This window comes from Sinocyclocheilus grahami, unplaced genomic scaffold, assembly GCF_001515645.1.
Source record: "Sinocyclocheilus grahami isolate Dianchi unplaced genomic scaffold, SAMN03320097.WGS_v1.1 scaffold442.1, whole genome shotgun sequence".
Taxonomy (NCBI): domain Eukaryota; kingdom Metazoa; phylum Chordata; class Actinopteri; order Cypriniformes; family Cyprinidae; genus Sinocyclocheilus; species Sinocyclocheilus grahami.
In genome coordinates, this window is record NW_015505621.1 from 968,336 (window position 1) to 985,661 (window position 17,326).

At 36.1% G+C, this 17,326-nt stretch overlaps 1 protein-coding gene across 1 annotated transcript; it reads right to left on the reverse strand.

The window, feature by feature from the left end:
- Positions 1-718: 718 nt before the first annotated feature.
- Positions 719-15,513, reverse strand: LOC107552154 (BCL2/adenovirus E1B 19 kDa protein-interacting protein 3-like). Its single transcript, XM_016233984.1, has 7 exons — positions 15,509-15,513; positions 13,304-13,404; positions 6,785-7,037; positions 5,368-5,449; positions 5,116-5,222; positions 4,435-4,590; positions 719-3,088 (listed from the first exon to the last, which is right to left on the reverse strand). The coding sequence occupies exons 1-7, from the start codon at positions 15,511-15,513 to the stop codon at positions 3,040-3,042; spliced, it is 753 nt and encodes a 250-aa protein (XP_016089470.1). The 3' UTR covers positions 719-3,039.
- Positions 15,514-17,326: the final 1,813 nt, after the last annotated feature.

Genomic DNA, 17,326 nt, shown 5'->3' on the forward strand with positions numbered 1-17,326 from the left:
TCCAAAACAAAGCTGCCGAGACATGCAAAATTGAGTTTGGTGGAAATTAAACCACCAAGAGCACTGAACCGAGAAGGGGAAAATATTGTTTGTAACATTTTGTCTCTTGTTGGTCATTTATATTATTATTAGGTACTTTTAATACATTGCATTTAAGGAATCCATTTTATAAGTTCGTGCATTCCCTGGGAATCGAACCCATGACCTTGACTTTATTAGCACCATGCACTACAGTTTGAACTACAGAATTCCTGGGACAACATTCAGAAAAAGTCCAAATTTTAGGAAAAAGGGGAGCATTTCAAAGAGGCCATAATCATAATTTCCCTATAATTTGATTAGGATTTGGATTTACATGAAGCTTGTATAATTTTGAGACTGTTGTTGTTGGTTAACTAAAGCACTCTCTATTTCATGTCATATACAGCAGGGTTTATCAAACTGGGGTTTGTGCTAAAGCTGCATGGGCTTTGTGAATTGATGAAATACAAATCATTATTAAATCACAAAAATGTCAAATTAATGTTAAAATAAAATACTTACTAAAAAAGATGAGATATTTTGTTTACCTGCATTTCATGTGAACATTTACCAACATAAAGAATTATAAACATGCAAATGTGTTGAAATGATTGAAAAATTAGCTTAAAATAAAACATTTACATAAAAAAAAAAATTGTGAATCCTTGCCATACAGCACCAAGCTAACTGTACTGTAGTTTTAATCTACATTTGTTCGGTTCTACATGCATATTAATGTAAGAATATTTATGTGATGAATATAACAAGGAGGAAAAACAAAAAGGACCGGTTTCATATAACTTCCCAAGATGTCACATGGCAAAAGCTAAACACAATGGAATGACAACAAAAGAAAAGATGAATGTCAGGTTATATTTTAATATCACCTATACCAGCGAAACACACGAAACTACATGTTCATTGCTTCATCACTCCAGTCGCTATGGGAATGCAAACGAAACACATGGTGGAGCTGTCAATCACGAGGGCCCCGCCATCCAGTATCCACACTCATGATTAATAAAGCAAAAACTCAAAAAAACAAAAGAGAGATATAACAAATGTGCGTAAAACATCTCGTATGGTGATCCTACCCGAAACGGAGCGGGCAGGGCTAGTTTATCATATCTGACATGAGCTACAGCTATTCCATTCACAGTTCTCATTTCACCCAACGCAGGGGAAAACTTCACTTCTGTCACGTCCTGATGTGAAATCTCTGAACACACGCATGCAATGGGGCTCAGAAAAGGTGCAAACAAAAGTCGAGGCACGGTTGAAGTGACACTAAATTGGCCTCTTGTATTTCCACTCCCCCTCTGAGAAAGAAAAAACAGCATGAAAACAGAGTAAAGAAGTCAAGTGTGGCACAATGACACAGAAGGCCTTAATGCAAAGGGTGACCTGTTAACTGATTTAGGTAGCAAAACTCTTGCTGTACTGTTTTTTTTGAATGAAACACTTTGCTTAGTAAAAGTGTTACTAGATACTGTGAGGGTGAATTAAAAAAAACTTGTCAAGAAAATGTCCTGGTTATCTTTTACCCATAAATCAAAAGAAAAAAAAATGTTTTTAATGCTTAAATGCTTTTAAAACCAGGCTTAAATCTTTCTAAATGAAAATAAAATCAATCAAATGGGATGAAATATGACCCGGACATGTTCGTGACGAATGTAAATCAGCGAGTGTAAACCTGTTAAAGTCTTCTAAATTAGTAGTTTTATCTGTAAAACTACACCATATTGCATATAAATATGTACACTGAGCGTGGATCTGTTGCTTTGACAAAAGTACGTACAACTGCGTATAATACACAACTATAGCAACACTATGCCTAATATCCACAGGGTGTTCACAGTAAAACCAAAGGCCTTTGTAAGGTGTTGTCAAAACGGAGTGACTGACAGGATCAATAACCCCGACCGAGTCTACGAGAGGTGCAAACGACTCATGTTGGGTTGACGGTGGAAACCCTTTGGCACTAAGATACACAGTTAGAAACTGCTGCGAGCAGGATATGCATCAAGGCAAACCAGAGTGTGTGTGTTCTTGTGTGTAGCTTCCTTAGTAACTCAAAAAACATCTAACCCGACCAGTTTGGCTCTTAAACAGATATACGTCCATGCTGATCTCTTTAGCTTAAGGTCTTTCGATTAGAAAAACCATGTATTGTTCATGTAAATTTGTGATTTACTTATATATTTTTATACTATAATGCTGCTATAAAGTGATGCTTCGGTTCTAGCCTGTCATTTTGGATCTTTACAGAAGTGAAGAGCAGACAGAAAAGGGCCTAAAACAGAACTTAGTGGAACCTCTAAGATTTACATTCTATGCAAAATAAGTCTCAAAATAATTGTCGTAACAGTCCAAAGCAATGCAGCGAGTGCACTGACATAGAATGAATGACTTGGTCTGTCATTAAACAGTCATCGTTCTCCAATGAAAGTAAATGACTGACATGCATTTTTGATGCTGTGACACAAGAAGGGAAGTCAATAAATTAAATTGCGCAACATAATGAGCAAAATCATCTCGCTAGAACAAAATATCACAACCCTCCTAAATTTCCTATTGAGAGTCAATATACTCCCAAGATATCTCGGGCCACATCCAGACTCTATATTAGTTACATATGAAGTGCGTCATGCAGAAATAAAAGTCCATTATGGCTGTGGCTGTAGTGGGGCTCTAACTTGTATAGTAGCGTGTCATGAAAAATAAACGTCAGTGAATAATTCACTACATGTCCAAATAAAAACATCTAAAACATGTCAGTAAGCCACAGGGTTAGAGGGCAAGAAAATGCGACACAGCCAAAGGTCAACAAGCAGAATGTCTCCCAGCAGAGGATGTGATGGGAAATCAGGACCGTGGATTAAAGAAACGATAAAGAGAAAGTCAGAGAGGGGGAGAGAATGAGAGAAAGAGAGAGAGAGAGGAGTCATCACACGATTGGCCACTGCTGTGCCACTGCTGCTCATGATGGAGCATCCAGGCACTGGGGTCTGTTCAGGTTTAAAATGAGCTGGTGGAGGGTGTAGTTAATCTCTTTCCAATGTAGACCCTAAAAAAAGGACATAGATTTAGTATATTCCTGTATCTTTATTTATATATATTTGCAATGCTGGATGAATTAACTATATCATTTGGTGAAATAAATTTTTTTTTCTGAATATATTTCTGTCCAAAATAACTGGATTTGCTGTAGCTTTTCTGAAAAATTAAGTCCTTTCCACACTGAGCTCGATGCGAAAAAGTGAGGCGAATCGCCGACGAGCGATGCTTTCACACCGAACGCGAAACAATTTTTCGCCTTCTGCTAATTCTGCACGCTAGGTGGCATTAAATGAAGATAAATAAGGTTCTACACCAGAAACACAAACTATCTATAATGCTTACAAGAATAGGCTACATCCTAAAATATAATTACAAGTACAATTAGCATCAAGCTACACTTGAAAATGTATGTAATCATTAATGTATTTGCTTACCCACTTTAAACCATCATCGAGTGCTTGTAATAACTTGAATTTATTGTAACAATAAATTGTGATCTTTAGTTGATTTTGATTAATAAGCAGACACATGCACTCTTTGTATGTTTAATAACGCTACACTGCTAATATGTCATAAACATCCTTTATTGCTATAAAAATACCATGGGCTGCATACAAAACACATACAGAAAATATATCGTCATAATCATATGTCTATTTGCTTTCATATTTCATGTGTAGAAAAAGAGTGAACGCACCCTGACTCGCACACGTCGAACAAAACGGAAGGTGCTCTACAGATCACATAATTCAGTGGACAATTAATAGAAATGTTATTCTGTATAAAGAACATGTGAGAATAAATCCACTCTCTTCTCTTATCCGGGATACTCTTCTTCTGTGCTTGTTTACACTGGTTTTCGAAACAGCGCCACCACTCTTGCCTTTTTGTGCAATAGCAGCTGCTCCGGTCACGTGATCCTAGCTCAAATCTTATTGGACAGCCCGTGTTTTCGCTTTGCAAAACTGAAAAGATTCGTCGGACTGGTTCGAAAAAAAAAACATTTGCATTTTTGGTGCGCGAATGTTCGCGGTCTATGTGGAAGCATCCATAGAAATCTTTTGTTTTATTCCAGCGCGTCATCGTGTCTGATATTCGTTTCGCTTTTTCACGCTCAGTGTGGAAAGGCCTTTATATTCCCATTTTGTAGTGTTTTTGCAGTGAAAACACACCAAAAAAAATTTCAGTAAGAATACAATTATTTACAAACAATTTTGTCCATTTTAACTGAACATGCAGTAGGCAATAAAATATTAAGACAACAAAAAAGTAATAGCCTCTTGATTAGATCTCGAGAGGTAGAGCTGGTATAGGTCTTCGTGTGTGTGTGTGTGTGTGTGTGTTGACACTCACCCCAGTCCCAGAGCCAGGATGTGGGTGAGCAGCAGCGAGGGCATGAACACTTTGAGGAACTCGGCGGAGAACACGCCACCTTTCTTCATAGCACCCGTCTTTCTCATGCTCAGAGACACCGATCCAGAACGCTTTGGGTGGCGGAAGTGGAATTCCCTGCGAACGGTCAAAGAAGAGCATACTTATATCACATTGAACTTTGTGTCAAATACTGTTTAAATGGCAGAACAGTTCTGTTGTGAGTTTGGAACTTCACTGAGGGCTTAAAATGAAATGAAATAAATAAATAAAAAATTTCAATAAATAAAATAGACTTTTTGAAATGAATAAAAATAAAACATTTTGAATACAAATTATTTTAAAACATTAAATAACAAAATTAAATATAAAAATTAAATAAATAAATAATGGTAAACAAATATTTTAAAACAAAGTAAATTAAATTAAATACATTTTATATAAAATACACACGTTTTAAATAAATAAAAATTGTTTTTAATAAATAAACTATTTTTATAAAAATAATAAAATAAAAGAAATTGCAATTATATTTCAGTTTCACAGAGAACAGAATATTTTATGAATTAGGTACATTGGATTTGTTTTGGAATTAATACATTTTTCATGTGGAAAATTATGAACATACACACAAACTGGTTTTATTTGGATGTAGGTTCTTACTTCGGGGGAATGTTCTCCGGTCGACTGGACCAGTCTGCCACCCAACTCTCCCCTTTATCCATGAGGATATCATCTTCTTTGTCCTTCTCCAGACTATCATCTTCTGACTAAAAAGATGAGAAAAGACCAGCATGTTTGATAAATGCCACTCATTACAGTGTGCTTATTAAATAACAGCACTATCACTGATAGATAGTAGCTCAATGATGACTGTAGATTATTGTAGATTCATATACGGTGTGCTGCTCTTACCTGACAGTCTCTCTCGCTGGGCATCTCCACATCAAACGTGATCTGCCCCTCATCCTGGTCAGGACTGTGTGGTCGTGGTGGGCTGTAAACACATCAGAGAAATGTAAAGTACTGATTACGTTAAACAAGAGAACAACAGATGCCTGAATCATGTAAGGAGTGAACTGAACTTTACTGAGAGCTGCAGACGTAAGAATAGAACTGCTAAATCAAAGCAGTGCTGCCCACAGATGCCTCCTCCCTAAGATGAGCCTCTGTGGATGAATTGAATTTGAATCTATGAATTTACTATAATTTTCAGTCTTCAGTCTTATTATTATTATTTGTTGGTACTAGTGCTGTATTTGTCTTGAAAATGAGAGAAATAAATATGAAACTTTTTGGTGCATGAAACATTGGTTAATGTTATACAAGTAAGTGGACCTTAGTTACAATTAGTTACAAGTGAATATGGTCCCTAACAGTCCTCCAAGTGATTTTTTAATACTACACAAAATGCCATTATTACCCGACTAATGTCACTAAAATATCTTGAGGTGTTGTTATTGTTAATTAAAAATAAAACTATTACAAACTGTTTTTGGCCATTTGAAATAAAGCTAAAATAAAAGAAATTATAAACATTAGATGAAAAACTTTAAATTAAATTTAAACGAAAATTATGAATGTTGCATTGGCAGCTAACTGAAATAAATAAGTGCTGAAGTAAAAATAAAGCTAAATAGAAATTAGAAACAAAATATAATTATTAAAAAAATGATATAACTAGGAAAAAAAATAAAAGTTAAATAAAAACAACACAAGAACATAATAAAATTACATAAAATGAAAACATAAAATGAAAGGCAATTCAAAATATAAAAAAACTGAAAATATAAAAGTAAAAGCCAATTCAAAATATGAATACATATTTTAATAGTATATAGATAATACTAAAATAACTGCAATTTGGGGCAGTGAATCATTGTATCATTGAGATACAGTTTTTAATAACAGTTTAAATTCATTTTTATTTTAACATTTTCCATTTTTGATTTTAATTTATGTGAAAGTTTTAGCAATTTTGTTTTGTGTTTTTGCCATTTTATTATTTTTTTTCTTTATATGTCTATATAGCTCACTCATTTTATTTAAGTTTTAGTTATTTTAGTACATCAAGTTAAACTAAATAAAAATGTTGAAAAAAAAATGTTGCCTTGGAAAGTAGCTTAAATAATTTATATATATATATATATAATTTTTTTCCAAGTAACAAAAATGATTTTAGTTATCTATAATAACCCTTGTCCTGTGAGCAGTACATTCATTTTTAGCCAATCAGAAACACTCTTTCTGTCAATCATTCTGAGAGTTCTGGTTTGAAGGGCGGAGTTTCTGAGAATAAAGGGTTGTGAGCGGCCTGTTTCTCTGCTCGTACCTATTGCAGGACGAGCTGCTGGGGCTGGACTCGTGCTGGGCGTCCAGTAGGATTTTCTCCATGTCTCCGTTATGGATAGAGGAGGAGGAAGGCACATGCTCCAGTCCTCCTGTCAGGACCTCCTCTTCCTCCTGCACGGCCTCCAGGGCCTGTGAAGCCTGGGACTCGCCTTGGTTCCCGTTCCCTAGCAGCGAGGGCAAGCTGGGGTTCTGCTGCTGAGTGTTTCCGTTCATCTCCAGCTCCACCCAGGACCCTGAAAAAACCCAAACAGTCATTAGCATTAGCATGCATCAATCGTTTAAAGGGGCCGACTTTATTAGTTTATTTATTTTTAATCAACTGTAAATGAGAGTTTCTTAGCATACATGTCCACCGGTGTGGAGCTGATCAAACGTTTTAAATTCTTTCTTTAGGCAGACTCATTCAGGGGATTGTGGGATTGACATCAGCACAGAATAAGCGAAGAGAGAGACAAAAATGCACATTTTGCTCAAAAGGGAACATGAGACTGACTTGTGAGAACAAACATCCACTGTTGACCCGGTGCAAACATGAGACACACGTGTCCCGTCTTCCCCGCACTGTTGCTAGGCAAAACAGAAAGATCCACAGACAGGTCCCATGATGCTTCAATAACACAATGGAGTGGCAGGATGTTGCTAGGGTATTGCTATGCGGTTGCTAGGGTGTTCTGGTTGGTTGAGTCCACACTGAAGGCTCTGCAGTTGCTCCAAACAAAATAAGTCATTTAAAATGTGTACTCATCATTGCAATATCAAGGGAATTAATCAACAGCATTTGTCATAATCATGCAGCCCTAATGAGCCAGCGTCCAGTTTAAATCAGCACATCTAATTATGGCAAAATCCTTCACCAGCCTCTTGTATTTGCCCACAGTTACTGGCATGTTGCCATGGCAGAATGCATTCCAGCAGCTCTTCATCTGTGAGCATTTGTTGTCTCACTGCATCACAACAACACAAAAAGGAGAAGACTTGAGACTTATATTGAAGGAGGGAACCCAGACAAATCTGGCAACTAGATTAACCACCCAGTAAACACTCAGAACACCCTAGCAACACCTTGAATAAAAAATATAAAAGATAGTTGACAGTTCGCAGCGAGCTTGACTGACAGGCGATCTGACCAATCCAGTTTCCTCTTTGCTCTGCGATGTATTTTTCACTGTGTGATTTGTAGTGTGAGAGCGGCGTTGTTTGTCGGGGATAGCAACAGTAACTAAGGTCTTTGCAAACGGTCAATTGTGACTTTTTATCTCAGTTCTTTTTTTCTTAGAATTGTGTGGTATAAACTCAAAATTGCGACTTATAAAGTAAGAATCGCATGATATAAACTCATAATTGTATGTTAAAAAGTCAGAATTGCATGATACACTCGCAAATGCAACTTATAAAGTCAAAATTGTAAGATATTAAACTTCAAAAGAAGTGTGACTTTTTTCCCTCATAATTGGACTAACAAAATCGCAACTGCAAGTTTATATCTCACAATTCTGAGAAAAGAGGTCAGAATCGACCCTTTGCTGGGAGTTTGATTGACAGGCGATCTGACCAATCATAACAGTCAATCTGCCATTTTGTCCGACAAACAAACCAGAGCCGTGAAACAAGCCAGACAGGAGAATAGACTAACGTCGGTGGACTTAAACTTGAAAAATGGTGTGTATTGATGTCTTTCCGCAGTTGAAAGAAGATACCTTCTGATGTTCATTCATGTTTAATTTGTGCTAGACCTAGTATAGAGGAATAGATGATCGGTTCACATGCTGCTGAGGCACTACAGCAATCTGTCATGATACATTAAAGAGCCACAAAACGGTATTTATTGTTTGAATTCGAAAAAATGACAACATCTGAAAGCTGAGACTTTAGCTGCGTCCCAAATGCCACACTATACACTATGTACTCAACTGTGTAGTGTATGAATTTTATAAGGTTATTTTGTCATTAATAATCAGAGTTTGATAGCCCCTCCCCATTGGCGACGTAATAAAAGCTGCGACAGTTGAGTGTATGAAGTGTCCAATGGCTGCATCCGAAAACTCTAAAATGCTGCCTTCGGAGGCAGCATTCCAAGGCAGGAAGGCACGTTCTGCTTTACTTCCTGTCTCCGGAGGTACCTTCTTATGATCGAATTTTGAAGGCAGCATAGATGTATCCTTTGATGCCTTTGATATCCCACAATCCTGTGCGTTCCATTCCGTGACAGTTGAGCTAAAAAATAAAGATGGCGTCTGAAAGTTGCGTTTGGTGGTCAGTTTGTGAGTAAATGTATATTTTTTATGTAACAATTTTGATGTTATTTTTAGCGAGAAATCAGTATTATAGTAATTAAATATCCATTTAGTTATCAAAAAAACTAGTTCTATTTTGTTGTAGATCATTCAACCGTTACGCTGCCTCAGAAGCCTGTCTGAAATCAGTTTCATGAGGTGCCTTCGTGCAAAAACAGGCAGCAATTCAGCTGCCTAAGTTTTCGGATGCGGCCAATATTCCACACTTCATTTTTCAGTTAAGTGCATCATCCGGGTATTTAAAGTGCACTTTTTCTTTTGGGAATTTTCAGTGTGAACACACTACTTGCACTATTATACTACAAAACGGCATAGAATAATCAATAATGCATAAGTACTAGGGTTGTGCCGATAGACGATAGTATCGTGTATCGATGATAGTCAGAGATATCGACGATAGCAGATGTCTGTCGATAGTCAAGACGATATTAGGCTCATTCTCCTATTAATGTATTAAATAATAATAATTACTATTATTATTATTATTAGGCAGCCCATTATAATTTGGCTATTATTATCAAATTGCCCCGCTATTTCATTCAGCACTGTATTTCACACACACGCGCACGCAAATGAGGAGCCTGTAGCCGGTGAAGGAGTCTCCAACCACAAACACAGACACATATCGTCTGCTGATATAAGGTATTTCGTTGCACTTTAACAAGTAATCTGAACGGCCTATATATGTGCAATATTTTAACTGAGCCCTCACTAACTGAGTTTAATGCCACAGTTATGTTAGAAATAAAAGCTTTTAAATAGCTTGTAAAAGCAGCTTGCTCATTTTACTTTCACTTTCAAATAGCAATTTGGCATAAAGCAATTGTTCGTTATTAGTTCGTTTAAATTTGACCTCTTTTCCTCGCTTTCCTTCGCTTTTAAATAGCTTAAAAGCGCCGTGCGCATTTTACTTTCACTTTCGAATTAGCGGCAATTCGGCTTCAATTGCTTGAATGCAACAACAAAATACAAAGTCAAACTCACTTTAGCCTATATATAAAATATAGAACTTTTATTAACAAAATGAATAAAAATACACCATGCTATACAGGGCAGGCTATGCCTAATATAAAATAACAAATAACTTGCATAAAGTTTAAATAGGTATACAAAACTGGAAATGAGTAAACATGTATAATATATAACCAAATAAATAAGAAACGTAGAACGTTTATTAGCAAAACGAGTAAGAAAGCTTGGAGGCACGGCATACACCTTGATGTCAAATAAAATAAATAAATTACACAAAGTTTAAATAATGTAAAAATCGGCAAACACTGTGGAACCAATTAAATAAGAAATTAATGTTTAAAAAAACTTCCAAAATCACCTTAGATAAACGGCAAAAGTCAAGAGGCTTTTCAAAATCCAAAATACTGCCAAACAGGCGCTTTTGCATTTCGTTTCGAAGCTAAATCATCCGCGATCGTCTTCTCTGTCTCACCTCGCTCTTCTTGTCAGTCAGTTCGACTCGCTCTCCTCACTGGAGAAATTAAATCTGATCTGTGATGTGACTGTCATTCGGCACGCTGCATTGAGCAGCCACGTTCAGTTTTTAATTGTAGTGTCTGTTCTTTTACTGAACTAAATTTTTTTTATTACTATAAAAAATCAAAACGATGGTGGGGGTCCGTGATGGTGGGCAAGTGACGTAACCGGTGTTGCGGCTTAACAATGGTATCACCGTCAGCACCGTCTATCGCGGTAAGCCTATTATGAAATAGCCTATGACAAGTACAGGGAGTCTCTCTTGCCCCCACCCACCCATGCACGATAATATCGTCTATCGGCGATCTCACGGACTGGCGATATGACGATTTGAAAAATGACCATATCGCCCAACACTAATAAGTACGTGATTTTGGATGCACATTTTGTCTCATACCAGAAGTAACCTGCTCTGTCTGGTCTTTTTTTTTATCCCATGGTGGAAACAGAAGGCCAAAAAAGTGACACATCAATGTGGTAAAATATTCAAATGAATGCAGAGATAACACACCAGCTCTAGTTGCACAACTAAACACACTGATCCTGGAGCAGCTCTGACGGTCCTTCACTGCAGGACCGGAGCGGGACGGAGGGAGGGATTACGTAATCTCTGGCACATCAAACCCTCTCCCATCCCCCTGCTGTGTCTGTAACCCAGATCCGTCTGTGTGCCACAGACGCCCATAAACCTACTATTCACCCTCACTAAACACTAACCAGTAAACAGGATGACTCATTTTCGTGAGTTTGCACCCTTTGAAAGACAGACTGTATCATAAAACCTATTGAGTTGCCTATCTAGACAGCATTTTTGGGTATCACTGGATATTTAAATGCTTATAAATATTAAATGCAATAAAATGATTATTGGGTGAGACTTGATTTTACCCAGGAATTGATTGAATGGTGAAAAGTCTCTCTATATGACAAGAGATTTGAAAAGATGGGCTGAAAAACATGACTGTCATAAATAAGGTAATAAAAACAAACTATTTTGGCAATTTTTGCACAACAAGATCATGAACGTGCTGTATTAGGAAAGTATAAAACACTGATCTATATATCTCTGTTATAGATAAGTGATATAAAATCATTTTTATATCATGCTGCTGACTTTGTTTGGACATGTTTCTTGGAGCTTCTTGAAAGACTTGAGACAGCTTTAGAGATACTGTTACCTGTCATAAATCACATGATAATAGACCTTAAATTACTTTATTACATCACTTTACAACTAGTGCAACCAGATCCGCAGGGAAATGTTGTTAATCTGCTATACACACCCCATTGCATATCAAATATTTTTAGATAATTTGTATGCTTTCATCTAACCAAGAGCATCCTACTCTCAGCTTTTACCATGTTTAAACTCAGAATGCCACCGATATACCCAAAAAATCAGCACATATTCTGTCTGAGCAAGCTTATACATTTTCAAGATATTTGCAGAAATATGCATGAACGCATATGAAGATCCAACTACATTATATTCAAATCTACAATGCTTGTGCAAGAATTAAAAATAATAGTACAGTTAATTTTTGGTTCTAGATGAATGCAACGACATGCATTACAAACCTTATAGTGTTATTCTAAAAAAAGGAAATGAAGAAAATATGGTTTGCACTTCATTTTTTTTGTACTTTAGGTACATAAGGAATGCGAAAAATGAAGAAAATGTGCTCAACTGACCGTTTAATGATTTTTTTTTAATGTTCTAATATTAAATGATCAATATTATGCGCTCAGTGCTTCCAGAGAACGGTTACATAATGCACATAAACAGTTTCAAGTCTTGCCGTAATGATATCTAAATGCAAGCACTAATAGCTCATCGTTTCCGAATCACAATCAAAGTGATTCAGTGGATATCTGCTGAATAAATGAAGGTTGTGGCACACAAGTGCACAAATAGCGTGCATACGGATTCACAAAAGCTGTACAAACAAAAACAGTTTTTTAAAGTAAAGCTTAAAGTTAATAAACAATATTTCTATGAAAGCATGTTTGAATACACAGACACATTCATAATAAATGGCTGCTTTCAGGACAGGACTTTGACAAAATTCATTTAAGCAGTGGCATTATTTCAAATAAACCTCTGTGCCCATTTAACTGTGGTATAATTGTGACAAATAAAAAGTAATTAGTAAGATTTCATTATTTTTATTAAACATAATTTAATCAATATATTAACACACAAGGAAGGGGGCAGGGAAATAGTGCTTAACAGGAACGACCCTGCTACTAAACTACTAAAAAAAATAGGGCACACAATAAACAGTAAAATATTTAACAATACCCAGCCAAATTAAATTCAGCTTCTTTATTTATTTACCCGCCCCCCCCCCCCGCGTCCATTTTTCTCAGATCCCCTCATCGTCTTGTTTTGATATCCGCGTAGCCCCGCCTCCACGGCGCTCGAACTTAATCTAGAACTAACGATTGGCTAACGTTCCATCAATCATTCTGGGTTGCCATGCAACGCCACAGCGACTCCCGCTCTCATGTAAAGACGCCACCCTACGCTCCGCCCTTTCGCCCCTCCCCTACAAGCGAGGAGGAAATTCCAGCCATTGCGTGAAGCGAGACAATAGATGTTGCATAACAGCGTTTTAAAGCTCCACAGTAAAATGCAACCCACACAAACAAGAGTTTTAAAGCGACATTAGGATCCCTCCCGAGTTGTTCCTGCAGAAACACGGACGGAGGTTTACCGTTGAGTCCCGGTTCTTCATTGTTGTTCAGCTGCGCGGCGGCTGCGGTCAGAATGTCGCCTCTCCGGTCCGCTCGAGCTCGAGCTCCCGCCCCCTCGCATCTACGTCACAACATTCACTTCCACGATCCCTTTGATTTTGTTAGGTAAATTCCATATACATAAGAAGAAGTGGGCTCAATATAAACCAAATTTTGCACATTTTATAAATGACTTTAAATTATATGTGAATCTCTTAGAACAAACAAAAAACAAAAAAGCATTGAAAACATGCAATGCTCTGAAAGCATTGAACTTTATGTAATTTTCTTCCTTTTTTCTCTTCTCTGGCAGCTAATAATGCTAATTTGATAATGTGAATATGATGTTCTCGTGGCATTGAATAAATAAAGCATAAAAAAAAAGAGGCGCAGGTGTCAAACCGAAAAAAAAGATCCCTACTGAATAAAGGAAAGTTGCAGAAGCCTACAGAGGTGTGCAAAACAGAAGCATCATTTTAAAGTGTAAAACTGATAGAAACAGAGACACAGACAGATGAGTAAGCTCGAAAATAAGCTCTCTATGCACAATATATACATACAGACAGACAGACAGAGAGATAGATAGACAATCACATTCTGTCTGAGCAAGCTTATATGTTTTCAAGATATTTGCAGAAGTATGCATGAATGCATATGAAGATCCAACTACATTATATTCAAATCTACAATGCTTGTGCAATAATGAAAATTAAAGGGGTCATATGATGCTTTTTTTAAAGATCATTATTTTGTGTATTTGGTGTAACAGAATATGTTGACATGCTTTAATGTTCAAAAAACACATTATTTTTCAAATACTGTACATTATTGTAGGTCCTCTATGCCCCGCCTCTCTCAAACGCTTCGTTGCATCATATGACCCCTTTAATAGTAGAGTTAATTTTCGGTTCTAGATGATGCAACGACATGCACTAGTCTTAGTGTTATTCTAAAAAAAGGAAAAATAAGCAAAAAATGAAGGAAATATGGTTTGCACTTAACTTTTTTTGCAGTTTAGGTACATAAGGAATGTGAAAAACTAAGAAAATGTGCTGAGGTTTGCGGTCATCTGACCAGTTAAAGATTTTTTTTAATGTTCTAATATTAAATGATCAGTATCCATCTGATAATATTGATCCATCCATATTCTAATATTTATTAAATTATCCTCAATCTAGTAGACAAGAAGATAGAACAGAAAAAGAGCAGAGTGTTAGTGTTAGAAGGTCATTTTTTGAAGAAATAAAAAGAAAAGTAGATAAAATATAAATAAAATAGTGTGCAAGTGTTAGACGGGTCAAGGGTTTTTTTTATAAATAAAAATAAAAGTAGGTAGAGTAGAAAACGAACAGAGAACACCAGTGCTAGTGTCAAAACATTTGTATTAAAAAGAAAACTAGAACAGACATAGAAGAATGTTAGTGTTATGAGGGTCACATTTTTTGTTTTATATATAAAAAATAAAAGAAAACAATTAGATATAATAGAAATAGAATAGTGTGTGTTAGTAGGTCTCTTTTTTAATAAACAAAAATAAAAACAAGTAGTTAAAACAGAAATAGAATAGAAAGTGCTGGTGTTAAGAGGGTCAAGAGTAGATGGAAGAGATGTGATAAATATCAGTCTATCTACAAACATTATAGAAGCATTAGGGATCATATGAAGCTATGGATGTTGCTCCTAAATTTTTCGATAGACAGCATCCAGCGTTTACATGCACTGCCATCATGACAACCTAAAAACCCGTTACTTCGGTTCACAGATCACCAACTCCTAAAATAGCTGAGGCACAGATTCATTTCTGGGTGTCCCATTCGTTCCTGCTAACCTACATGTGGAGCAGATGTTTAAAGATGAGTGATTCTGCTGCGCTGGTATATAATACAAGCAGATTTAATTCGATTCTACTTTACTGACCTCCAAACAGAAAAATGACCCCAAGAGGTTTAGTTTTCGGTCTTAAAATGAATTTTTTATTTTACATTTGGGGTTTTACAACTATTAAGATAAAGGGAACATACTTCAGGATTTGTTCATATACAGCAAGCCTGATTTCCATGTAAACACACTCTATTATACAGAATCATCCTGCAACAATCAACAGCATTAATACACTGAATACTGTCAAGGACATAATTTCAATTTTTTCGAAAAATTCATATAAAAATATCTAGAGCATTCTTTACCCCATAGGAACCATTCTGTATTAAAAAGCTGCAAATAAAATGACACACATCAGCAAAGATGCCGAAAATCATAAAACATGCACATCTGCACAAACATTTACTTAAGACTCAAAACGTTTGTGTGTCTCTATAAAACAATTAAAAGAGACCGATTCAAAAGTCTCCCTTTCCACAAAGACTAAGATATTGCATAAAATTAATGCCACGATTAGGGACTTAATGTAGGGAATAATGGAGCTATCTGGGAACCCTGCTTAAGTCAATTGCACTTGTGGACGAATGTCAGGCGTTCGACGAGTGTTTGGTGAAGGAAACGTCCCGTTGCACCAGGCCTGAGTTGGGAAGGGAGCAATCAGTGCATGAGGAGCCCAATTGATTAATTATGATTCTGCAAACTTATTAAACAGGATTCTGTGGGTTGCTTAGTCAGTTTGGTTGCGTGTTTATAACCCAGCAATGAGTGATGCTTCCGATTAAAGCTAAAACGGATGATGTGCAAAAAAAACAAAAAGCCTTAGAGAGCCGCTTCTGGGACGGTTCAGAAACGTGCTGGTATAATCCCAACACAAGCACTGACTAGAGCGGCCGCGATCAGCTCCGGTTCCCGTGTCTGAACCGTGACGCCCCGCAGATTTGTGCAGAGCGGAGCGCGAGTGAACGCGATCATTCCTTCCTCTGTACTACTAGTTTTAACGCGAATAAACATGACTGAACATCTCATGCCTCATGTAATTGCTCAATCAGTGTTTCAACCGCGGAAAGACATCAACAATACAGCCTGGAAATAAAACACAGCTCATTAGTTCACTAGAGAAATTAAGTCTAGAGAGGAGCATTTTGCGAAATATTACACCATATACTCATTATATTTTACTAAACCTGTTAGTCTTAATTACTTAATGTACATTATATTTAAATTAATCTGTTATGAAACATGCTACGACAGCCACTGTGTAATTGAATATATTTTAACAAATAACTTAGAAATTTTATTATTTATATGTTAATTTACAAACTGCATTATGTGCAATTTACATGTTTGCATAAAATTTTTTTTTTTTTTTTTTTTTTTTTTTTTTTTAAAACTTCAGTTGTTGTTTTCAGTATTGAAATTGATTTTGAATTGAAGTGCTTTGCCAAAGGGATTTTATCAAAAAACACTGGCTGGGTGAGGACAGGTATATAAAAAATACAGCTTTGCTATAAACACTGCAGATGTTTTGTACGTGTTCTGTGCTGTTCTTTTCTGTCAAGTTTGTCTTTTTAAGTTGTTATGCCTAATTGTAACCTTATAATGTAAAAGGTCTCCCTATAGTTTTAAGCATAAGCTGATAAGATTTTTATCACTAAGAATATTTTAACTATAACTGAATGCATTTAAAGAAAGAGCAACTTGTTCAGAAAACCATAAAAAAAATTTTTTTTTAAAAGTTTAGTTTTCCCCCCTGCTGTACCGAAATCATACCGAACCGTGACATTAAAACCGAGGTACGTACCGAACTTATACGTATATATATATATATATAAAATTCAGTCGAAAAGCCATTGCTGCATTACTGTAAAACTCTAGTTTAAAAAAAGATATCTAACCAAAATTTTCTACAGTTTTCACTAAATAAACAAAAGTATATTTAAAAATGGTTTCTTTAGGGAATTCTGACTAGATGTTGTGCTAAATAAAAAGTTTAATTTTATTCATTTCATTTCAGCAATTATTACTGCCATTTCATTTTATTAGACCACCATTCAAACGTTGGTGGTCTGTAAGATTTTGTGTTTTTGATGTTTTTAAAAGAAGTCTCTTATGCTCAAAGCGGT